A 25,862-nucleotide genomic window follows, 5' to 3' on the forward strand; every position below is an offset into this window, starting at 1 on the left:
TGTTCAAAGTGATCTAAGGATTTAGGTTTATTTAAAGGGTTTTGTAGAAAAAGGCAGAAAAATATATAATATTTAAAGGACACACAAAATGTGTTTGCATGATGAAAATGAGCTTGAAAAACGGACTATCACAGGCCCTGAATATATATTGCAGCATCCTGCAGACATCTGGATTATTAGCTCTGCTGTGCACCATCTAGATAAACTATTGACTTGTTAAAAATATATTATACTGCAGGGTCACAGGGTAACTTTTCTGTGAAATATGATATACAGACGGATACGACATCACCAAGGGAAAGTAAATCGATGTTTCCACTCATGCCTGTTAGCAGTTCCAGATATTTGGTGAAAACAATGCTTTCAATGACAGTCACCTATCTTCATTTCATGGTATCTGTGTGTCATGTGTTGTGATACAAGTCCCATATTTGCCACCAAATGACTCTGCCCCCTCTCCCGTCATGTCCTCTAAAGCCCCGGGTCGCTCTGCTTTGGTCCCTGTTGATTTGCTTATCTAAGCAGCAATTTGTTAGTGTGTGCTGGGAGCCAAGGCCTCGCAATGTCATGCTGCAAATTAGATATACCTCTTGACCGTGTTTTCCACTCCATCTCAAGAGGTGGAAATTAGATTAACTGTTTCATTACCCCCAGAGCAATACTGTGTTGTGGTGCAAATTGAACTATGCACATGTTGGTTAAAATAGCTATAGAGCCCTTTCAGGATTTGTTTTTTTTTTAAATTCCACGTTGAACTGCAGTGCTCAGGTGTCTTTTCTATCTAATTAAATTCATTGAGCTGCAATATTCTGATTAAGGTTTCAGGATGAAGTTATATTAGTAATATAGAGTTCTAAGTGGCTTAGCTTGAATCTATAGGATTTACATCTCGTAGATTAAACTTTTAGAGATGCTTTCTTATAAAATAGTATTAAGTTAATTTCTGGTTTAGAAACATCCTATCATCCATCCCCACATACTTACATGCACACGCAGACAGAAGAACACACACACACACACACACACACACACACACACACACACACACACACACACACAGAAAAAGCTATCAAACATCTTTTTTGTTATTCGAGCCCATTCTGCTTGCTTCTCCTTTCCCTGTCTACCCTGCTTAAGTTTCCATGGAAACAGGAGGTGGTCTCTCCCTGGACTGAGACAGTAACTGCACAGTTCTGTTGCTGAGCTGTGCACTAATGACATTTCAGAATAACTTTTCTTCCTTTTCCCGAAGTCTAAGGCATCAACACTTACAATGGGACATAAAAAAGGTCTCGTCCATATGATGTATTCCCCCGAGAGGAGAGTAACAAAGAGGCTTCAATGCCTCAGACTCGGCGCTCTCAAACCCCGTTCTTTTTAAAGATGCAAAGCATTTTCACAACTTACCAGAGCCTGCTTTGTCTTTGCTCACCATTTAAGGCAATTAAATTCTGCAAGTATGCAATCGTCCCGAATCTAAAATCTTGCATCACCAGATTTTCTGGGTCTGAACAAAGCACCATTGTTTTGCAAAGAGTAATGATGTGTGCATGGCACCTCAAACGGGTGCATCAGAATTTTTGCACTTTCTTTGTACTAGATGGGATTAGTGCGATTTCTATTTCTTACCACGGCAAACAAGTGTTAAATTTGGCAGCTATTTTAGATTCAGTTCGTCTTGAATAAAAATTCTTAATTTTAGTCCCATTTTAGCCATTTATAAGTTTCAGTCCATATAAAGATCATTTATTGGTCACTTTGCCTTCATTTGATAGGACAGCTTGAGAGTGACAGGAGATGTAAGGCTGAGAGGGGGGACCACATGCACCCAATAGCGTCAGGACCGGGAGTCGAACCTGTAACCAGGGCAACAAGGACTTAAACCTCTGTACATTGGGCGCCTACTCTTATCAACTGAGCTGAGCCAGCACCCCAGTTTAGGGATGTATTAAACAAAAACTGAGTTGATTTGTGGACATCATCAATCAATCATAATGCACATGTGTAGCACAGAAATGTCCCCTCAACATGATGCTAGCCTGGCTCGAGTAGGCACTTATACACCCCCAGCGTTTCACTTTTTAATATTTGATAGAATAAAAGTACATTTAAAACATGAGAAAAACCTGATAGTGCGAGCCAAGAAAAATATGGTTCGCTCGCCTTTTCCTGTGTGTGTGTGTCAGATGTTTTATTAACACACACACCATCAAGCACATCACTCAAAACACAAGTGCAACACAACAGCCAGACGTAATTATCTGCAGTCGGGTCCTCCATGTGGAACACTTCCTGCAGCCGTGACAATGGCGGATAATGATCTCAGGCCTTTTAGTTCAGCCGGCTCTTCCTGCAGGAAGCAAACCCTGTAAATGGACTCTGGCTCTCAGACAGCATCTTCTAACCTCAATGCATTAGAGACGCTAAGAGACACTCCGCTTTTAAGTGGGGGCTTCTGGGCCGGGAGGGCCGACGGTCACTCATCAGAGATATTACACGGACATTTCTCTGTTGTAGCTTCCTGCCAGTATACACACAAACCATTACTACACACACATACACAGACACATCATGCACATACACAAGCATATAGGCAACACACCCCTTCATCCCCACAGCCCACTCACAAGCTTCCCTCTCTACAGAGAATCCAATCACATAGAGAGATTTGGCCGTATCGCCCTAACTGGATTGTAGTAATCCCCTGTCTGACATGTTTTGGGGATGTGAGAGTGGGGTTAGGGGGACATCATGCCAAGTTGAGCCTGGCTGCTGATGCAGAAAGTGTGAGCGAGATCTGAGCTGTCATTTGGACCCCTGCCTACAGAGGTTTTGATGATGGAGCACCGCTTACAGGTCAGGCAGTCAGAAAGAAGAGCGAGTGGAAAAAATGTGGCCGTAGTTTGCTGAAATTATCACGTTTGTCTTCATTAGAAATTAGGTTTGAATTATAACTAATGTGCATCATCAAATATGTTTTAGGAGAATCGTAATACATTTATTGTTGGGGAAGAAATTACATAAACCTATGTGGTAGGTTGCAGAAATAATGATAGAGGCCATACCAGAAGAATGTGGACTCTGCCATAATGGTCATCAGGGTCTAAAGTTGGAGCTATACAAGCAAAACATTTAAAGTTAGGTTTTTTGTTCTCTGCCACTGACCAAACAAAGGACAAAGCTGAGGTGGTTTCAGCAGGCCCAGCTGAAAGAGAATGAGGATCTCAATCAGGCAGGCCTATATGCCTTTCAGACGGCCCGACTCAGCTGAGCAGGTAACAGCTGAAGACCCTCCCAGCTCCACCAATATGCCAACTCAAAGCACAGAGAAAGACGGGACTGAGAGATGTGCAAACAGGCAGGCAGCCAAAGCAAAGAGGCAGGGGTCATCTCACTAGTGGGCCAAAAACATTCAGCAACCAAAATATATTTTTTAACCGGCCACAAGGCTTTAATACACAGTCATTAACAGTCAATGAAAGTAACTAACTACTTTCCCTTTAGTGTTGTACTTTACTTTTGTATTGCATATTTGAGATACCTGATCCACTACGTTTGAGAGGAAGCTATCACTCTTTCCAGTCAGTGGATTAAATGCCGGCTTTTGTTACGAGCAAGAATAAGATTACAAAAATGCAGTAAACCAATAAGAAATGAAGCAATTCATGAGTGAGTTTAATGATTATCTGTCGTAGCTCCGTTAGCCAGGCAGGCAGCAGCTGCATCCCCCCTGAGGAGCCGTGGTACTATACTCCGCGAAAGCCTGAGTAAGCTGAGTGACGGTGTGTAGGAATAAACCAAGTTGCTCTGTTTGCAACTGATGCAACTTATCCGGTGCAGCGCTGCAACTAGCGACTGCATTTAACAGATTGTTTGACAAACTTGGAGGGTTGACCAAGTCGAGATCGGGCCAGGAGTGTCAAATAGAAGGAGGGCAATATAACTATTTCAGGTCAGAGTGATGCAAAATAATGTGTTCTTACACTCAAAAGTATGTTTTGTACAGATGACAGCACTCTCCAATAGCGCCCGACTTCCCTTTTTTAGTTTTTTTTGTTGCCAATTTCGATTCTTACCTGCATTTGCCGAGTGGTTGGGGCTAAGTCTGGACCCTGTTTAATACACTATCCAATCATGCATACAGCAGTTTTCAAATTTAATAGGTAGGTTTCTTTAGACAAGCCAGCTTGACTGAAGACTTTAGAGGTCTTACTAAAATCCAACCAAAACCACTATCTTTCTCAAACTGCTTTCCACCTAACCACTGACCAAAAGAGAAGACAGTTGACCCCAGCTTTCCCCCAGGTTCCTCCAGCTATGTTCATCAATCTAGTATTTAATTTAATCTTAAAGAACTTCGTCTGGTTCCATATTCCATGCAGCAATTATGTTGTCACTACAGCATAATTAGGAAGGCATGTTTTGTGAGATGTAGACCTTATTTCTAGGAGACAGGGTTTCTTAAACTGTTCATCCTGTTCTTGCTTCTTCAACATATTCCTTGCTGCTGCCTTTCCTCGTCTGCTTTCTTATCAGTCATCGTGTACCCCTCCCTCATCTTCTTTTCCAGACATCTTTATCTCCGTGTTCCCATCTTGTTCTGAATCCATCTCTCCTCCTCTTCTATGCTCAGCAGTGTTCACAGACACACGTCCCCCGTTCCCCCTTTCGGCGACGAGTACAGTTCCAAACATAGGGCCCGCCATCCTCGCGACGTGCCGTTATGCTGCTCATGCTGCTCATGCTGCTCGCCCCGGTGACGGCTCATGTCCCCATGGGATTGCATAGTGCCTTGTGACTTAACATAGCTTGACTGTGTTTACCCGTTTTCCTCCAGGACTGTGACAAGTGAGTGGAGCACTTTGAGCAGATGCTCGAAAGATGATGACATCCCCTCTCTTGTCTCCCACTTACTTCAATTTTCGACAGCTTACATGCTTTACCCTTGTCCTTGTTTGCTGTTTTCAACTGGAGTACTACTTAAATGTACTATGAGGAGCTTTAAACTGGTCGTGGAGAAAAAAGTGCAACTCACGTCCCCATATGACCTACAAAAAGCACAACAGACTTCTAGCTGGAGGCCCAACTATTTGGGTTATTTAATACCTGTCACTGCTGCCACCGGGTCTAATTCAGACAAAGGAGTAGAGCACCAAAAAGGGGACCTGAGGGAGTCATGTTTTGGTCTGAGAGGCTGCGGTGTCATCTGCAGGATCAAACTGTGAACCACTGTGAATATACATATATGTATATATATATATATTAATTAATTTAAATGATCAATCTACGCACACTTATTTATGTAAATAATGTAATTGACATCTTAATTGACCCATCTGTCACATAACTGCATTTTTCTTATCATCATGTTACTTCAGCATCTGTTGCACTATTCACCACTGCACTGTTTCATGTTTACTCATGTAAATATTAGTCTTTTCTTATGTTTATTGTTGATATTTAATGTTGTACCTGTACATAAGAGGGTGTTGGGTTATTGTGTTTCCTGGGTTCTTATGATGGTTCTTGTGATGGTCGGGTTCTATATATCTGTTGGGTATCGTGCACTTTGGGTTCTTTTCTGTTGAATTGTATTTAATTATTTTTAGTATTTAGTATTTGTTTGTTCTTGCTGTTGTTTATGTTCTTCTGTGTTTAGTTTAGTTTGTTCTTGTTTTTGCTGTTTGTCAAAGCACTTTGTAAACCTGTGTTTTTAAAAGGTGCTATATAAATAAAGTTATTATTATTATTATATTATTATAAGAGAGCACAGTTCACCAAAGTTAAATTCATTGTGTGTGTAAGCATACCTGGCCAATAAATCTGATTCTGATTCTGGAAAGTTGCATATAATACCTGCAAGAATGAAACATGGGAGGATATTGGGGAACGAGGCCCATTGTTGTTGTTTTTTGGACAATACGACATGAGGATGTGCAGGACAGGATCAGCAAACAGATGAGCTAAACCGCTTTGTCTGCAGGGTCAGCCAAAATGGAGACAAAATTAAAGTTTCTCAGAGTTTCAGGACTACTTAAACATGATGTGTAATTAAAAAGCAATACAGCTTCTTCTAGATCTGACATGTGTGCAATGCACTTCTATACGCTGATGCTCTTCCTCCAGCCGGGCACCTGCGATATATATTCGAGAAAACTTTCCCCCCCGCTAATGAGTTTGATGTAGTGAGCTCGTTAGCTGTAACCTGAAGGGAGCTGTTCTGGCTGCGTGACGGGTGGCCCTTGCCAAAGTGTGCAAAGCTTGGAAGTCACGGCAGCTGCGGCTGGAGGGAGCAGCAGGGGCAGTCGGGTGGCGGGCAGGAAAAGTGCTGGAACAGATGCCTGGGGGCCAAGACCCCGGGAAAAGGAACTGGAACATGTTAGTGGGACCAGGTTAATCATTGTGCACTCGGTCCTTAGCTGTCTCTCTCTCTCAAGCACTGTTGGCGAGAAGGCTGGCTCACCTTGGCTGTTAAGAACACACCCAAGACTATTATTAGCCCGTGGAGTGATTTGAATCTGAAAACAGACAGAAAAAGCAAAGAAAAACACAATGACTTTCTGCCTTAATTAGGAAAAAAAGACCTACAGATATTTATCACACGTATAATTAATCATGATATGTATATTCATGCATGCTAATAGGAGCTGTAATGAAACGTGAAAGGCCCCATTTAATGTTTAATGTGTCTCTAAAATGTTGCCAGGCAGCACTGCTGAAAATTCATGTGTGGCTCCAGGCTTATTTTCCCAACATAAACAATTTGCCTGGAAAAAAATAAGTTTAAAGCTGTGCTCTTCCTTCAACATGAGAGCAGTTAGGACTCTGACATTAAGCCCGAGGAAATCAGCTAATAGCTCCTTCATATCTGCTGTGGTATGCATCTGCCACTCAAAATGCAAATTGTGACTTTATGGCAATTTTATTTTTTGAGCGTCTTTTGGGGCGACTATTTCTCTGCCACTCTCTCCGGGCTCTCTCCGGCCGTGCATGCGCGGATCCTCAGCAGCGGGGGTGTATAGATTACCGGATGAGGGTTGTGGGCAGTGGAGGCAGCCGCCATTAATTAAAGATCCACAGTGGCTCCTGCACCGAGAGTAACAGATCCATATACAAATTAATCACCCAGTCTGAACCCCACAGTAAGGCCCTTCCCTCTTCTGATGCTTTACAGTCCGGTCATGTCCGCTGTTGTTTACGGTGCTCCAGATCGAGAATTAAACCTGAATGAGGGCGATAAATCATGGTGGGGAAAACACACAAACTCCCAGCGCAGGTTTATGTGTCGGAGAAGCAAACAGAAGGGGGGGGGGGACAGGGTGGGAAAAAAAAAACAGCCTGCAGTCCGTTAATCAAGTTCTAAAAGATGGCTATGATTTTCTCTTTTTTTTTATACTTGGTCTGTTTGGTTGAAATGATATAGGGGAGGAACAATTTTTCTTTCTCCCTCTCCTTTCTATTTTATGACCACTGCTTTATAGATAAAGAAGATTTATTATGGGAAATCCATGGAAAATGGAGAGGATACTCTCAGGGATCGCAGATTAGGCTACTAATAGACTAGCTGTCCTGTGATTAATGCGTCCTATCAGCACTCATCAGTCATTCTAAATGAAGAAAATCCTGACCCTGTCCAGATGGATAACACTAATTAAGCTAATTTCTTCATCAAACCATCTTTAAATGGCTCTTCTCTGCGTGTTTTGTTACCGGGTGTTTTGGCATCCAACACCAATAAGGTGTTCTCTCCTTGCAGTGGATAACCTTTTAAAGTTGTTAGAAATGAAAATAATCACATCCCACTGTGTCTTATTCCTTAGGTACCATCTCCATCAACACCCTGCGCACCGCCTACACCGCCCCAGGAGAGAGTGAGATCCTGGACCTGGATGACAACCTGTACCTCGGGGGTCTGCCCGAGAACAAACTGGGGCTGGTGTTCCCCACCGAGGTGTGGACGGCGCTCCTCAACTACGGCTACGTGGGCTGCATCCGAGACCTCTTCATCGACGGGCAGAGCAAAGACGTGCGGCGCCTGGCCGAGATCCAGAAGGCCACGGGGGTCAAGCCCTCCTGCTCCAAGGAGCCGCCAAAACAGTGTTTGAGCAACCCGTGCCAGAACAACGGGGTCTGCAGGGAGGGCTGGAACCGCTACGTGTGTGACTGCTCTGGGACGGGATATCTGGGACGCTCCTGTGAAAGAGGTAGGACTTAAGTTGTGCTCTCACTTTGTCTTTGCTGTTTGGACGCATTCCATTTCTGTCTGGTCTATCTACAAATCAGCTATTCCCTAACAATGATAAAAGGACTTCTGGGCTCTTGGTGTAGCTTGCAGTGTTTGGAAAAGAAATGAAGGTCATCCAAGTCAAGATTGCCTTTTACAGAGCCCCTAAAGGGACATGGACTGAAAATTTAAATAAATATTAGTGCTTTCACAAGCTGCACGGACATGTTTTCACTCTGGCATTACCAACACTTTTTTCTTACCAGACCCCTCGTACATTTTTCGCATAAAGTTGGGCCGATGTGTGAACATGGTAGGACAGCGAGTGAGCGAGAGGCTGGTAATGTTAATTGTGACTAGCCCACGACTTTAGACTATGTGTTCTTGACCAGTGCAATCTCTGCGGACTTAATGAACTGCTGGATAATGTTTTCTGTTAGACATTTTGTTGTTCTCCGTTCTTTTGTCGATATTGTGATAATGTTCAACTACAGGTGGGGTTGATATTCGACTACCAGACATTGGATATTCTCGCGCTGTGAGGTGCATGTGTGAACAAACAAGTTTGGAAGATTTTCAGGGAGTCTACCTGAAAACTTTCTAGAAATGTTCAGGAGTGCATGTGTGAAAATGGCTTAAAGGGATACTTCACCCGTTGAAACATGAATCTGTATTGACATTGGGTCATATATGTAGTCGAAATGTGAAATAAATTTTGAAGTTGGTGCCCAAATCCCAGAATGCACAGCACCGCAGGCCACTCCCACTAAGGTCCTCTAGTTCAGAATCAGAAATACTTTATTAATCCCAGAGGGAAATTTGATCGTTATAGTTTCTCCAAAATATACAGTATAGCAGTAGAAATATAGTAATAAAAACATTTACAGACATATTTACTTCAACACATAAGGCCATTTCCTCAACTGATTCCAAGATTTCTTCCAGAACCGCAACAGCTTTCAGTTTTTTGCGTCACTGGAAGCTCCTTTTTAGACTTAGAAATACAAAGATTTCTCATCTCAGGGGAAAATGAGGGGGGATGCACGACCATTCAAAAATACTACCAGGTTTCTAACGATACAAAGCTTAATGCAAATGGGTGAAGTATCCCTTTAAGTTTCTGATGCACACCAGAGACTAACTGGAGCTGACGAGAACATTTCTTGAGCTCACAAGAAAGTTTAATTTCAGCCAAATCTATGTCAAATAAGACATTGAGCACCCCTATGAATCCTACAGTAGCTGGACTATAATTACCCTTGTGTTTGACTTTGAGATTGGAAGCTGAATGAGACTCTTGAGTACAAAAAGTCGAACATTCGACTATTCAGGGTCAACCCATAGAAGTTACAGACAATATGTAGGAATATGAAGGAGAATACCGTCTGCGAGGTCTAATCTGGATCCGTCTGTATGAAATGTTAACCGAGCCACACAGTGCTTTGCTTTTTTCTTCAGGTAGCAAAGGAATCATCTCATGATTGTAATTTACATCAAAGCAAATGAGAAAAAAGAACGATTTAAATTATTTACACCCCAGTTGTGGTTGTTCTGAAGCTTCCTTCATAGTTTGGGCTGAACAGTATCATCACAAAGAAGTCTGGAGGGGGGGTCTTTTTAACTAGGCTGATGGCTGAACAACAGCTCCTCTTAAATAGAAAAAAGGGAAAGTAGTACAAAACATCAAAGAAAGTCTGCATGTGGAGACAGGCAGCCGCGGAGAGAGAGGCAGGCAGAATGAGTCAGGGAACATGCACTGTTGATTGACTGATGTTAGGAGCGTGTTGATTGGCAGGTGACTGATGCACCACTGTGAGACGCTGCTGGTCACGTCCACCATGCACACCAGTCTGTAAATTGGCTGTCTTCTGCTAACCATTTGGCTCATCAAACTGCTCGCTCATGACCAGAGCTGGTGCAGAATACTTATCCCTGTCTTCTCCTTGCAGAAGAGACAAAGCAGAAGTGAGTGTCAGAAAGTGAACCCTGATAGTTCCATGCAGTCGCCAAACAACACGAAAAACACAGTTTTGGAAGAATTTTATATGGAAATAAAAAGAACTAAATCTTCCACTGAGAGTCCTCAATAAGTGCGTATACATGGACTTGAGTATTCTGGTTTTGATCAGGTTTTTTAAGTAGTTTAATGGCTATATATGCAATTTTTCACACTTAAATGTAGAAATCAAGTATATCCTCTGAAAATAACTCTGTGAGTCATGACTGTCTACAATGGGTGTAACACCCGAGTCCCACTGTCTGTGATGTTTTCAGAGTTTTCAGAGTCCTATCTTCACTTTGTTTACATCGCCGGGACGGCCGGCTGACTCCTCCCCTCGAGTATAAAAGTTGTTTAATTGAGGGACTAGAGAAAAGAAGAATAACATACTGTACTCACTGCTTAACTGTGTTTCTAGATCACGATCATTTCAGGTAAATTTACATGCAGTGTGAAGATACCAGCATAATAAAGATCACTAGCATTAGCATGCTAACACAACAGTGCAGCGCGAGTTGTTTTGGTTTCATGCTGGTGATCAAGGGCGACATCTGCTGGATCAAAAAATTGCACATAAAGCCTTTAAGATACACCATATTCGCAATGTGATTTGGTATTTAATCGTGCAAAACCTGCAATAATGTTCCTGTCAGCAAGTTAATTTTCTTGAACATTGCTGTTTAAAAAAAACTCCCTTTTGCACGATTTAAGACGAGAGAAAATATGAAGTCAGGCTGTGCAGTATGTCACACTGAAGGCAGCGAGCCGCGTTGAACTGCTTAGTCTAGCAACGATGATTTTAAATGCATTTTAAATTTGCAAGATAAATCCTTCACAGTGGTGTGGTTTTTTTCAGATTTAAAAAAATGTATTCATGTATTGAATGTATTTGCAATATCCCGGATATGACCAAATCTGGACCGCTGCAAATTTACACACTCATTCAACTCCTTAGTTAAAGCACATTGACACAGTGCAGGCTCTGAAATGTACCCGCAGTATGAAAGTAGGAAGTAGCCCACTGTCATATATTTCCACTGCGGTTTCTGCAGAGCTTACTGAGCCTAACGTGATGTTTGAGAGAATATTTCACTCATAATATAATAATAAAACTGCTACACTGAAAACAATGCACGTGAACTTTGCTCCATTGTGTACAGTAAATCTGTTTCAGAACATCCTGCTGCTCTGAATCTACTTCAGTATCATGAGCTATCGTGGCTGCTTTACTTTACTCTGTCACTCACAAACATGAAATTCACTCGACGCCTCTTCATTGTGGTCGAGTCTGTTTTTTCTGGTCTGCTTTTTCTTTTCATTTCTTTCATGTTGTCTCTGTTATGTCACATCTGTTGTGTAGGATATGCATAGAGTGATACGCCAAGAAATCATCTTTTCTATAGGGTTTTTTTTTCATCACATTTAGGTCCTGATGCTGGGAAGGTGGCATGCAATGATGTGATATAAATACAATTGTTCACTGTAATTGTTACATCTATACAGTTACAAGGCTGTTTTGAAAATGGAAAAAGAATCAGATTCTTGTGATGAATGTTAGGGATAAAAGTCAAAAACTGAAATCTCTACTTGAGGTTTTCGCTCTTAAGTAAAGCTGAAAAGTAAGAAGTGATCAAGGGCGTGTCCAGAGGGGTGACCAATGTTGGCATGGGCCCCACTTAAAATTTGATTCGCCAACCCTGATGCCACCCAAGCAATCCTCAACTGCAGGGCGCTGGTGGCGCAGTGGTTAGTGCATGTCATTCCCTACTCCATTCACTGTCCTATCTCTCAATTAAAGGCACAAAAAGCCCAAAAAATAAATCTTTAAAAAATCTTCAACTGTGTTTGGCTACTTGCCCCATCAGAGGCAGGATTTATTTTTTAACCGACTGAGGGCTTTTTTTTTTTTTTTTGTTGAAAAAGCTGCAACTTGCTTTTTTTATTTACATATCAGTATAGCCTCTTTTTTTTCTTTTTTTTTCAAGTTAGCCAGTGTATAAAAGTTTGCATGCATTTTTTAAATACTTTAAATTGTAACTTTGAAAATATATCTTCTTTTTGTATCATTTTAGAATTAAGCTAAGAAGATATTTAGGTTGCCACTATCTTGTGTCTCCCGGCCCCTCGACTCAGTAAAGTCTTGACACACCCCTGGAAGTGATCCTATAAGGTTATATCTGTGGAAGCTAAAGCAAAGCTCAGCACGTTTCCACTTCTCTCCCCTGCTCAGGCTTGGCTTGTTGCTCTTCTTGACCGGACGATTGCTCTTTTGCTCTTTTGCTCTTTGACCCCTTTGATTGAAATCTAGCCGGATTAAAACGACAACAACAACAACCACCAGCTGTGCGAGGAAGCCTTCAAATCCTTCACTTGCTAATATGGTCTGCACTGAGGCAATTACTATCTGGCTGAAATTGAAAATGTGAGGCTTATTTACATAATCAGTCAGAGTGAATAAACATGTTGGATGTATAGTTCATTTTCTCAAGAGATTTGGAATATTAACGTTTATTATTGGCGGAGGATTTGGGCGTAGTGAAAAGAGTCTTTGAGTCTCCAATAATAGACGAGTGGTTTAATGGCATGTTTAATTTGTATTGATGAATGAATCAAAGACAAGTGCATCAGTGTAACTGACTATTCTATTTAAAGCTGCTGTATAATAAATATCATCGAAACCAATCATGTAATGTTTACAATTTATCCTTAAAGCGACAGTGTGTAACTTTTCACAAATAAGTTAGCTTCAAGATCAATCTAATGGAACAAATACTCTCAGTAGGGAAAATGGCGTCTCTCCTATGTCAACACCGCGGCCCAACCGCCTGTTGACTGCACTGTAACTTTGCCAGTGGGCCGTGGTCATCTCTGAACGGTTTGATACAACAGCTGAGGCTAAGAGGAAGACAGAGTGATGGATGAAGCTAAGACGAGAAACAGAGAGAGTGACCAAGCATCTACATCTCTGCAGATATTATTCAGAACAGATTGTGATGTAATGTTAAGCTGTATCGCCATCCGTGTCATCGTTGTCTCATGTTTAGCAGCTTCACAGGATGCAGAACATCATCTACTTTAAGTCATGTCTCAAGCTTGCACACAATCCATCTAATGGGAAAAAAAGTTTTCTTTTTCCTTGTCAATCTTAAAGTCAGCTTACAAAAGTATCTCAACTATCGTAAAGTAAACAACCCTCTCCGATGCAGCCACAGGTATCTGTACCTTGCCAATCGATGTCGTCTTTGGCATCATCGCACCATCTGTTTGTCAACAGATGCACGGTGTCAAGAGGCAAGCGTTACAGCACTTTATGTTTTACAACAATGCAGAGACCTTTGATCGGCGGCAAAAACGCACCAAATTAAATTCCTAGATTTTAATTTCTTAACCTTAAATGTGCAATCTTTTTTCCCTACCGAGGTTATCAATACACAATCTCTACTGAGCTTCAGCAGCAAACGAGCCAGAGATTTAACATATGCATAATCAAGGCAAATGTAAAAAAAAAAGGGCCAAGCCGTGTCACACTGTTATCGCAGCGTGACGCATTCCGCGCAGAGAGCGACAGCAGGCACAGGTTTCTCTCGTAAGGGGAAAGAAATGAACTACGGTAGAAATGTAACACCTCCCACGCAGGCACATGTGTCATCCCTACATGCGCTCGTGCCTCTCCTCCCTGCTCGAGTCAGGGCGACATAAAATGGTGTTGCCTAAATATCCTGCGATTGGGATGTGGAATCCGTCGGGCTGTGATGCAAATGATGAGGCTGGACGCTGACAGAAATCTGCTGAGTCCTGAGGAGGCAGAATGATACAATAGCATGGACTTGTTTGCTGCTATATGCTCATTCAGTTATGGATATCTTATGAGATGTCTTGTAATTTCAGTAATGTAGTTTTTACTATACGACAGAGTGAATATTTTATTTCAGAAGCTGCAGGAAAGACAGAAAAAGGAAAACTTGGATCCATCCATGTCTGATAAATGTGTCACTTAGGCTTGGCTCTGCAGCGCTCTGATTCTCCACATGTGCCCTTCCATTCCAGCTAATGAGTTGACAGGAATTAGGGCATGGTGGATGAGGGTGGTGGAGTGGTGGGCATGGGATACAGATTGTCTCACTTGGATTAAAAAAAAAAGACGATTGATTCCACTCTGACCCCGTGTGGAAACAAAAAGCAGAGAAAACAAACAGCTCCTGCCGTTTGAAACGACATCACAGGCTGTGTGTTACAAAGGTCTCTGCGATCGTCAGCCTCTCTCTCCTACATCCTAACACTCAAAGCGTTTTCTGGCGTCTCCACAGTCCAACCCTCTTGTTTCCTGCCTGTCTTCGAGACTGGCATCGGCGAGAGAGAGAGAGAGAGAGTGAGTGGGCGCAGTGGAAACGGGAGGACGGGTCCTGGCGCGCTGCCAGCTGTTTTGATGGCTCCAGATTGCCTCAGCGCTGGTAGGATTGAGCAGGCACCAGCAGGCCGAGGAGCTGTCAAAAGAATTACCCCAGCTCTCACTTATCCATGCATGGTGTACCACCCGGTGGCAAAATACAGCTACTGCATATGGCGGCGGAGGTGGAGGAGGAGGACGACGACGACGAGTGCAAGGAACAGGAGGTGGAGCTTCGGAGTAGAACCACAGAGCACATTCGCCCTATTTTGAGAGATTTTAATTAAGCAGACAAAGCAATTTTCCCCCCCTTGCTTCCCAAATGTCTTCTCCTTCATTGTTCCTCCAGTTGCTAATTAGCCCAAATATTAGTCTTGCAGAGGGAGGCTAAGGCAGCCTCCCAGATGGTGTAATAGGTGTTGCTGCAGAGCAAGCACGCATTCCCTAATGAGATATGACATGCTTGACTCTAACACTGACAGCACCTGCATTATTTCACATGGACAGCAGCAGCAGCAGCAGCAGGGGGATGTTTTTCTACACACATCTGTGATGAATTAAAATAAATGCTGCGGGATCAATATACAGATCGATGGAGTATGATGCTCACTGTACACCACATTCAGTCTGTCAGTCAGGGAGCGCTCCGGCTTCTGACTGACCCCTCCTTAAAGGTACAGCTCAGAACAAGCCAGATGTGTGAGCATAACCCCTGTAGTGCATACATTAGTACATCTATGTATGCGTGGTGCAATATTGCATTCATAGAAAAACATCTATGTATGCCGACCCTGAGCTAAAGCATGTGCACAGTGCAAACATCTGTGTATGCTAACTATGCGCAGTAACACCAGCACCTTAGCGTTCAATTCAAAACCTTCATTTTAACTCGACAGACACTGGGGTTTCCCTCGTTTATACAGTGACGTCGAGCTCACAGCATAGAAGAGGGAACACAAATAATAAGCGAGTAGAAAAGAAAAAAAAAAGCTAAAAACAGAAAGAAAACAGTTACAGTACATGTCCAGAAAACAGTCAGCAACATAGCTAAAAACAGTTACAAATTGATGAGCAATGGTCTGTTACTATACCTCCTGACTCTTTAGCACATTATGCACTTTAAGTGTGATGGTCACTTTTATTCCTGCTATATTGTGAGTATAATCACAGAGCCTACTTTAGTTTTCTTATTTGTGTGTCTTTGTCTAGATTTACATTGTTGTTTGGTTTCTGCTTGCTGTTGTGCTATCTGTGTTTTGTGAGGCTCTAAGTACATTTGTATATGTGTGTACCATCAACCTGCAGGGGGACGACTGGTCAGCTAACTGCATATTAGCCTGTTGCTATAATTTAGCATATTTACATGTTTATATTCATGAATCTCTTTTTTGAATAAACAAATAATAAGAGCTTGACATGTAAACATACAACTTGGTTATGCATGGCCTTTGCACAGGGAGTTTACCTGCTTTTGCATGCTCTGCTGCAGGGATTTCCCAAGCTCAAAATAGTCATTGTGTTCTTTAAAAGAGTCCTCAAACTGCAGCTAATACATGTGGAAGCTCAAATCTATAATATTGCATTACTGTTTGTGTTACTGCCAGTATTCTAATGATAAATATTGTGCTCCAAAACAAAGTCCACTATTGCAAAAACATCCACACAATTTGCATTTGCAGAATACATAATAGCATTATTTAAATTACAACTGCTGCAGAAAAAAACTGGTTCTTTGAGCATCTTTTTTATTGCTTTTCAGAGCATAAAGCCATTTGCCATTGGCCTGGAGCTAAAAGCCAAGAGGTGCAGAATGTTGTTGCGTAATTGTGAAATGCCCTCAAAGGGGAATACGGCTGTGTTTTAGCATTAAACAAAAAGCATTTTAGCCATGCCCTTTGACAGCACACTGTGTGTTAGTCACTATCCACCACACTGGAATATAGTCGCAAATTAGGGAGAACTGGTTGCCTCATGCCCTGAAGCGATGTACACAAGTGTGCAAAAAAAATAGGTTGTAAAAAAACATGGAGAATGTGACTGTAAGTGTGTGTGACTGTGAGTGCTGTGAGTAGATTTTCTGGGGGATAATAAAAATATGAGTCTGTGTTTAAGCTTTACATCACAGCGTGTGATGTCTGTTTTTTCCAAAATCTTGGTATAATAGGTCGTGTTCGGAGACCTTGATAACACGGCAGAGACAAAAAGACAGAAGATTAACTTGTTAATCATCAAAACTAAGTGGTAATTCTCCTTTAATAGTCTCAAAGGGATAAAAAAAAAAAACGAATTCGCTGCACAGTCTTTGGCTGTCACGTCTTCCTGACAGCTCCTGCTGAAGCTGCAGATTCCGTCCCTCTGCACGGACACACTGATCCGTCCGCTATCTATCTCTCCCCCCTCGTAATGAAGCCGCCGTATGGTCACAAGAGCAGTGGATGTGAAGTTGGCCGGCGATGAAGCTGTTCCCCCTCTCTCTGCACAGAGAGGGAATACTCGCCATGTCTCAGGAAAATCCACTCAGCTGGCAGGTTGTTTTCACACATTTAATAGCCAGTGAGTCTATTTCTTGGATTGTATATGCTAAGATACTCAAAAGAGGGGCTGCGGTGAAGGAAGACATGAGCAGCTTTGAATTATTTATGATATCTCTCTGCGCCGTGAAAACATCCTCCAAAAGCCTTTTGGCAGGTGTTTTCTGGGTACATTTTGGAATTGGATTTGGACCCGGTGCCCTGATACAGTGGGACATCACAATCCTGTGACATGCAGCTGACAGCCCCTTCCTTCCTGCAGAGCCTTTTTCTCCTTGAGGGAGAGTTAGAGCCTGTCTGTCTGCCTGCACTCCTGCTTGTTAGTATAGCACAACCTTATTTGTAATTTCTGTGAAACCACCACCAGTCACCTTATTATTTTTTTCTTGTGAAAATCAGAAAACAAAAATGTTGTATTGTGCTTTAAGAGGACAGAGAGTGAACGCTTGGTTTACTTTGGTATGCTCTGTCTCACCACTGACAGCCTCCTGTTGGGGTTGGCACAGACAGAAGCTGCGGCGGCTTCAGTCCTCCTCAATTTATTTTGATATTAAACATGGGACAGCCATTAAAAAATGACTCGGCTGCCAGGATTGGATTTTTGACGGGCGCTCACTTTGCATTAAGTAATGATTGCTTCACATGTCATCCTTCATATATTGAATCCCAACTGAACTTTCTCCTTAGTTAAAGCTTGTTATTTTGCATCTCAGCTTAAGTGACAGCTTGCATGAAACCACACATTTACTTCAACATGTAAATGATTTGATGCATCTACTCAATCTGAAAGGAAATTATTCACAGGAATGATTATGGCACAGGAAAAACCGTGTCATTACTTTTCTCACAACTTGATTTTTAGGAGGAGTTTGTTTTTGTTTCTAGATGAACAAACATGATTGGACAAGAGAGATTCCATGAGTGCTGATATAGAGGACAACATCACCGGGACCGTTTGTTCACCTTATCTGTGTCAGCTCTGAGTTGATTGACCCATCAGACAGTTTTTTGTCTTGAATGATGAACTTCTGAATCACACAACAAACTGATTTCATTGGTTGTATGCGAGGCCGCCCATAAGGGGGTAAAACAGGGAGGAGCTTTCTGGGACTTAGCTGCATGAGGGTCCTATGATGGTTAGCAAAAAATGTAGTCCATCCTAAATTCAAGTGTGATAAAACAATTCTGTTTTTACACCGAAGACAAAAAATAAACATTTGGTTTCTAGATGCATATTTCAAAATGTAACAACATTGGCAGACCCCTTGAACCAGTAATGTCGGACTTTGTATACCCACACTAGGACCTGCACAAAAATAAGGATGTCAGCCCCAAAAGTTGATTCAATCCAGGTTGAGGATTTGAATGTTAGCAAGGAGGCTAGTGCTAACGCTACCGATCCAATACACACGCATTGATATGATTAACTGGCATCTGTAGAGGGTCTTTCAGGGGCCCAGCCATTTCTTTGGGCGGTCCTGGTTGTGTGATTCATGTAGCATGATGATGCACAGATCAGGAGAGGGTTTTACAAAAACTTAAAGGCTTGTGATTTTTCACACTTAAATGTAGAAATCAAGTTTATCCTCTGAAAATAACTCTGTGAGTCATGACTGTCTACAATGGGTGTAACACCCGAGTCCCACTGTCTGTGATGTTTTCAGAGTTTTCAGAGTCCTATCTTCACTTTGTTTACATCGCCTGGACGGCCGGCTGACTCCTCCCCTCGTGTATAAAAGTTGTTTAATTGAGGGACTAGAGAAAAGAAGAATAACATACTGTACTCACTGCTTAACTGTGTTTCTAGATCACGCTCATTTCAGGTAAATTTACATGAAGTGTGAAGATACCAGCATAATAAAGATCGCTAGCATTAGCATGCTAACACAACAATGCAGCGTGAGTTGTTTTGGTTTCATGCTGGTGCTCAAGGGCGACATCTGCTGGATCAAAAAATAAAGCATATAAAGCCTTTAACCTAAAAGATGAATGTTTTTGATGGATTGACAGCACTAATTTTAAGACTGAGGGGTCTGACTCAGACAACCCAAACGTGGGCTACTGATGCGTCATTTCTTGTTTGTGGATGCTGACAGATGTCAATCAAAATCTGATCTGACACGCCTACACAGTCTGGAGAAACGGTCGAAATAGCAAAAAGGGTGTTTGTTAGTGTTAAACATGGATATCATGTTTGCATTTTTACTATTTAAAGACAGATTTCCAGAGGATTTAATGAATCTGTGTTTACACTGTGCTATACGTGTTGAAGACAAAGTGTTTTTTTACTTTTTCCCATTAGCACAGATCCTGTTTCATACCATGCTATAACAGGGATTATATACACTCACACTGTCACAGGGTTTGGCCCATCAGCCCAGCGGGAAACATACACCTGATAAACACAAGTGTTTGTCGACAGCATGAAGCAAAGATAGCTAATAGAGAATAAGTCACACACACAAGAGAAATGCTCTCATTGGCTCCAAGTCCCACTGTGTCAAAATATTACAGTGACAAACACTTTTTCAAGTATTAGCAGAATTTGAACAGTTGCTCCGTTTTTTTTTTGTTTTTTTTTCTCCTGGCATCTGCTAACAGTTTCTAAACGCAGCTCTTTGCTTTAGCTGCCTGGCAGGAAGCAGACAGTTTAGCAGCGAGAACTCGTTTGTCACACGCCCCTGTCATCTACAGCGTATACCCCAGGAGGGCGTGGAGAAATTGGATTTGGGTCGAGGAATGTGACGGAGGCATCCCGGGGGGAAAGGATGTGACATTGGCTCTGTGAGGCCATGAGGAGGTGGTGGTGGTGTTGGTGGTGGTGGTGGTGGTGGTTGTGTGTGTACATTTAGTACCCTGTCGCCCCCCCCCCCACCCCCTCGCTCTCCATCTCCCCCTCCGTCCGTCCGCCTCGGCTTCTATTTGTCTCGGCGCTGCAGCCGCGGTAATGGCTTTCTTATTGGGTTATGGTTTAGTTACACTACCGGAAATGCTGTTACAACCTCCTGCCGGCGTTGAACAATCTCCCCCTGCATTTCTCCAGACGACCGCCTAATGCTCTGAGTAAATGCAGTCACCCTGAGCCGAAGCTCAATATTCAAGGTCCGCAGACTATAATGTTTCTGTCCCTGTTTATTTTTTCTCCCGTTAGTCAATATCAATTTGTCCTTTTTGTAGTTTGTCAGTGTTATATCGCAGGTGTGGAAATTGTGGATACAAGGCTGACATTTGTTCTCCAGGAAAACCTGTTAGTTTGATGGTTAGTTTTTGATGGAGTTTCCTTCAAACCTTCTGTTTCTCAGGATGCATTGTTGTATTTTCTCTTCACTACTATCCTTGCATGGACTGTGCTTTCACTGATGGAGGCCTCCGTCACCTACATATAAATTGGCACTGAGAAGACAGGACTCAGACTTAGGAGTGGGGTGGGGGGGCGGGGTTTGGGTGGCTGTCAGCTGTAGAGCACGCTGTAATAAGATGCCAGGCTTGTGGCAAGTCTTCACACACTGCTCATGGATGACATATCTGTGAACAAGTTGTTTTAGGAGTCACTCCCACAGTGTGTTTACAATTGACTCATTGATTTTTGGGGTTGTTTTTTTTTGCTCGATTGTTAGACTCATCATGAGTCAGAAAGACTTGGTGTGTCAGTGAGATGCAGTAGACTTCTCCAACAAACCTGCAAAGCACATCTTTGAGGAATGTCTTTGAGCTGTCTCTGTTTTTTGTCTAGTTTATGATTTAAAGGTGGAGTCAGTAGCAAGAGTTCTACTAAAGTAATGCAGCCCACTTATGGTCCTCTGAACATGTGTGGTGACTGACTGTGTCTGCAGAGAGACGCTGTCCTCTGCATGATTTTCATGTGACTCTAGTGTAAAAATGTTACATACTACACCTTTAATAGATCCTCTTTGTCAACCCTACAATGTTAGTACTGTTGTTACTATTGTGCATATTTTGATTTATTTAATGAATATTTTAACAGGCAGATTTGTGAGGTATTTACTGTTCTTACATGAACAGAATGAGGACACACAGCGGAGGAACGTGTGTTCATTATTAGTATTTATTGTGAACTAAATGTGGGGACGAATACAGCCAAATGTCAACTCTCCTTACCGAGCATTTTCTGCCATTTATTCGTAAAAAATTGAGAAATGGCAATGAGCAAGAAATGCATGATGTCAGATGATTTGTTTAAAACTGTATCATACCGTTGACCGCACTAACCGAGACCAAGACATTCCCCGAGATCAGATTAGTCAGAAACCAAGACAAGACCAAGACATTTAGGGATCAAGGCCGAGTCAAGATCAAGACCAAGGCAGGGCGAGACCGAGTACTACAAGAGAATAAAAAGAGGAAGTGAATCGCCCTTAAAACCATCTTCAAACATCAGCTGTGAAGAGGAGAATTCTTCATACGGGTCATTATTCAACGTTTGTTCTGTGACATTTTGAGTGATAAAAGAAAAGTTCCCCTTTTGTTGGATTTAGCCGGAGGTGATCTAAATCTCCTGCAAAGAGGGTCAGAGCTCAAAGTCAGCTTAGAGAGGACGCTCAGGACAGTTTGGAAGTGTCTTATTAAAGGTTTGTTTAATGCCAAATGATCTTCTTGCTAACCTTAACAAATGTGTTCCAACCTGTTTGATGAAGGAGTTCAGTGCAGGATTGATTTTTCAGCTAAGAGAACAAATATCAGCTTCTGAGATGATGTTGCATTTGAGTGACCATTTCAAAATGAATACTTTTCAGACAGAGTGGTTTCTGATTTTGACTCAGACGACACAAACACACTCGTTCAGGGCGACACTCTGCTGATTGTCACTTGTGCTGTTGTTGTGTGCAGAGATGTGAGATGTCAATCAATCACCCGTGTGGGCATGGCAGAAATTGTCTGACGAGCTGTTTCTGTAACTGTGTGTTCTGAGAGTGTATTTCCAACACAGATTCTTTTTTTGGAGCATTTTCTTCTATGAATGGAGCGGATGATGAGCCAGACAGCAAGGCTCGCTCAGTGCATTCATCATACAGTCTCAGTTTATGTCTGCTGATTTCCAAATACACTTTTAATATCTGTCCTCTCATGCATCTCCTTTAACAAGATTGAAGTCACAACAATAAATTCTTCTCACTAATAGAAGATCTTTTAAAAACGGAGCTGTGCAGCCCCCGTCAGCCACGGCTCTCCCATAAATCTGCTCCAATCTATTTTCCCTCGATTGCTCATCTTGTTTTTTTTTTTTCTCGTGCTCATTCTCTCTCTTGCAGAGGCGACCATCCTCAGCTACGACGGCAGCAAGTTCATGAAGGTGCAGCTGCCCGTGGTGATGCACACGGAGGCCGAGGACGTGTCCCTGCGCTTCCGCTCCCAGCGAGCCTACGGCATCCTGATCGCCACCACGTCCCGGGACTCTGCCGACACCCTGCGTCTCGAGCTGGAGAGCGGCCGCGTCCGCCTCACTGTCAACTTAGGTAACGCCTCGGACATACCAAGACTGCAGCGGCAAAGCTTGCACAAACACACACACACACACACACACACACAGACAGCATATTTTGAATAGAAGGAGTAAAAGACTTTCAATGAAAAGAGTCTGCGGCTCTGCGCTCACTGCCAGTTGAGCACACAGCTGCTGTTGCCCAGCAGGGAATGCTCGCTGCACATTTCTCAACATCTGTACAACGTGTGTATTTCTCCAAACAACATGGCCCCTCACATGGCACATGCTGCTGCACTCTCTCCTTGTGCACCTTTAGTTGAAATATATCCGCTTAGAATTCATATGAGGACGCTAATAATGCCCCTATTTGTGATTATCACAAGTCCTCTCAGCTCGTGGTCGACCACAGTGATATGATTCAGACATGCACACACATTTTCTTAATCATTTGCTCTCCCGTGCGGCTGAATCATTGCAGGATGAATTCAGGAATTGCAACATAAATCTGCAACTGTTTCTCACATTTGAGTGGAAACGACATTTTCCTCCACCTGCGCCCACAGCGGGAAAAAAAAAGAAAATTGAGGAACAAAATGAAAGACGCCGTGTATTTGTGTATGTGTGCGTATTTGCTCTGGAGAAAAAAAAAAGATCCAATGATGCCTTTGGAAAAAAAAAGTTTGATATCTCGCAGACAGAGCAATATCGCACAAATGATAGCCATCTATTTCTTCCTTTCCACTGGCTAAACAGAAATGGGCTCCCTAAGCGGAGTCGTTTAGCGATGCATACAAAGTAGACGGTCTGTTCCAAAACACGAGGATGCATCCGTCCCCACCAGAAGACGGCAGCAGCGACACACACACACACACACACACCGACAGGCCCAGACGAGTCCGATCATTATGACCACATAAAGAAAAGCCCCCTTTTGATGACACTGAAAGGTCACCCTGTTTAGTCTCCTTCTGGATCATCTTTGAACACACATCGAAGAGATTTAAAAAACCTCTCTCTCTCTCTCTCTCTCTGTCCCTCCTTCCTGAAGCAGAGCATTCCCTGTGAGGCTTTTAGGCTGGTGTTGGTCTCTGGCTGTTTGCGACCACTTTTTCTGCTGCGGTTGACGACACACGACAGGCAGGGCTGAGGGGGAGGGGGGGGGGGGGGGGGGGGGGGGGGGGGGGGTTAAATCGGGGTCGCTGTTCAAAGAGCATGACGTTAGCTCAGCTTTAGGGAACAGAGAGGTAGAGAGGAGACAGACGTAGTGGCAGAATGTGTGACTTTGCTATCAGCTAGAAGATTTGTGATTTTATTGACAACTAAAGCTTTAACTAGAATCAGAAATACTTTATTAATCCCAGGGGGAAGTTTGTTTGCTACAGTTGCTTATAACACCAAAAATCAGGAGGAAGTACAGATAAGTTCACAATATAAAATAAAATAAAAATAGCAATAACAACATAATAAGCATAAGTACCAAGAGAAAGCAATAATAAAGTATTCAAAAGTAATAATCTATGTTCAAGTACACGTAATTGAGAATATAAACAATCTTTACAAACATGAATATACACTGATGGATTAACAGCGTAGGTTCATGTGTTGATTGCACGTTTGATGTATAAATATTGTCCAGTTTTCAACAGATTGCACAGTTGGTACAAAACTAGTAGAAATCAAACATTGATACCAGTTTCTATTTCACTAAACATAGATGTCCTAGTCATGCGATATTTGGGAATTTCTTGTTTTTAATCAAGAAAGATCTCAGGAGAACTTAAAGAAATGACTGGCAGCCAGACGGCGCTCTCGTTCTTCCTCCTGAAAGCAGCTTCAGGTTCAAAAATAATATTCAATTCCAAAAAGTCTATCAATCATTTCAATATACTTTTAGAATTTAGATATTGAACTTGAATATGGAGTTGCAGTGCTAAAACTTCAAACACTTCAATGCGAGGTCCTTTAGATCAGACTGAGAGTTTTTCTCAGACAGACCAGGATGTACTTAGTTTGTTAGCTTGATGCTAAAACATAATGGAGATTTTGATGAATAGGCTAACAGATTTAGCATCAACATCGTGGTACTCTTAACCTCACACAATTGTTAGATCATAGACTGGTTACATTCAATGAACAAATCGATTATTTCTTGCTAAGTTAGTTTCTTAGCATCCGTTGTGTCACCTGAAGCTGCAGCTGACAGGTGATCAGATTTTATAATGACCAAAGGATTCAATTCATTTAAACACAATCTGATAAATAACCAATACCGTGGAATAAAGATAGAATAGAATAAAGATGTCAGAAAGGTCAGCGTTGAGTAGAGGGAAGGTGAGATAGTTAGAGGGGGGGGGGGAACACAAGGAGAGAACTGGAACAGCTTCCAACGTGCCCTGTCTGACCCTGCCCGAAATCTGATGCTCTCATTCTGTAAAGACAAAGATCGTACGCTACAGTTTAACAGAAAAAAAAAAAAAAACATGTTTAGCTCCATGAAAAATAAAAAAATAAACTGTTATATAACCAAACCTCAGCCCTCGTTATTTTCTCTTCTACATGGCTGCAAAGTGTCTTTCAGTAAACCATGCTCCGCTCCTCTGGCACAGCTATACACTGCGGTGCTTTTTTTACCAGCTCGCTGCAGCTCGAGGCGGAGGGGTTGAGAGCATCAGAGGACGGACAGTGTCCGTGTGTGTGTCCCCAGAGGGGTGGACTGTATGCTTTAATGATGTCTGCAGCTGTAACGTTGAAAGATGAATTTATCTCTCATCTATTCTTCCCCATCTAGATTGTGTCAGGATTAACTGTACCTCCAGTAAGTTACTGTTCACCTTTCTTCTTCTTCTTCTTCTTCCTCCTCCTCTTTTTCCTTATTCTCTGTTTCTGGACATTCATGTTTAGTAGCATCTAGAACTGTTAGCATAATGTTACCAATGTTTAGGATTTATTCTCTGCAGCTCTGATATGAGAACTTCTTTAAGCTAATTGGAATTTGTCCTTGCACTGACTCGCACCTTACATTAAAAAAAAAAAAAAAAAAAACTCCTAAAGCTTGGGGCACATTAGACCTGCATGATGTTGTTGTGTGTGCATCAGCTGTCTGCGAGGATAATGAGCAGCAGGGAGGAGACGGAGGGAGGCTTGAATTAATGACGGGCCCCAAACATGGCAGTCAGCTGTGATTTTAACACACTGAGCTGTTCCTAATTAACGAACCGTTTCACTTGTGAACTCAGGCTGATATAAAACGCATGCTTTGGAAGTGCAGGTATTTTAGA

At 42.3% G+C, this 25,862-nt stretch overlaps 1 protein-coding gene across 14 annotated transcripts in view; it reads left to right on the plus strand.

The window, feature by feature from the left end:
• The window catches only part of LOC109983199 (neurexin-1a), a 338,575-nt gene that overhangs the window by 129,352 nt on the left and 183,361 nt on the right, over positions 1 to 25,862 (plus strand). For 12 of the 14 annotated variants that reach the window (XM_065959877.1, XM_065959879.1, XM_065959887.1 and 9 more), the window contains 3 exons: positions 7,821 to 8,204; positions 22,412 to 22,615; positions 25,373 to 25,399. In XM_065959877.1, coding sequence (XP_065815949.1) covers positions 7,821 to 8,204; positions 22,412 to 22,615; positions 25,373 to 25,399 — 615 coding nt within the window. The remainder of the gene's footprint in view (positions 1 to 7,820; positions 8,205 to 22,411; positions 22,616 to 25,372; positions 25,400 to 25,862) is intronic. The other 2 variants (XM_065959882.1, XM_065959890.1) reach the window with 1 other exon arrangement.

This window comes from Labrus bergylta, chromosome 10 (assembly GCF_963930695.1).
Source record: "Labrus bergylta chromosome 10, fLabBer1.1, whole genome shotgun sequence".
NCBI lineage: Eukaryota > Metazoa > Chordata > Actinopteri > Labriformes > Labridae > Labrus > Labrus bergylta.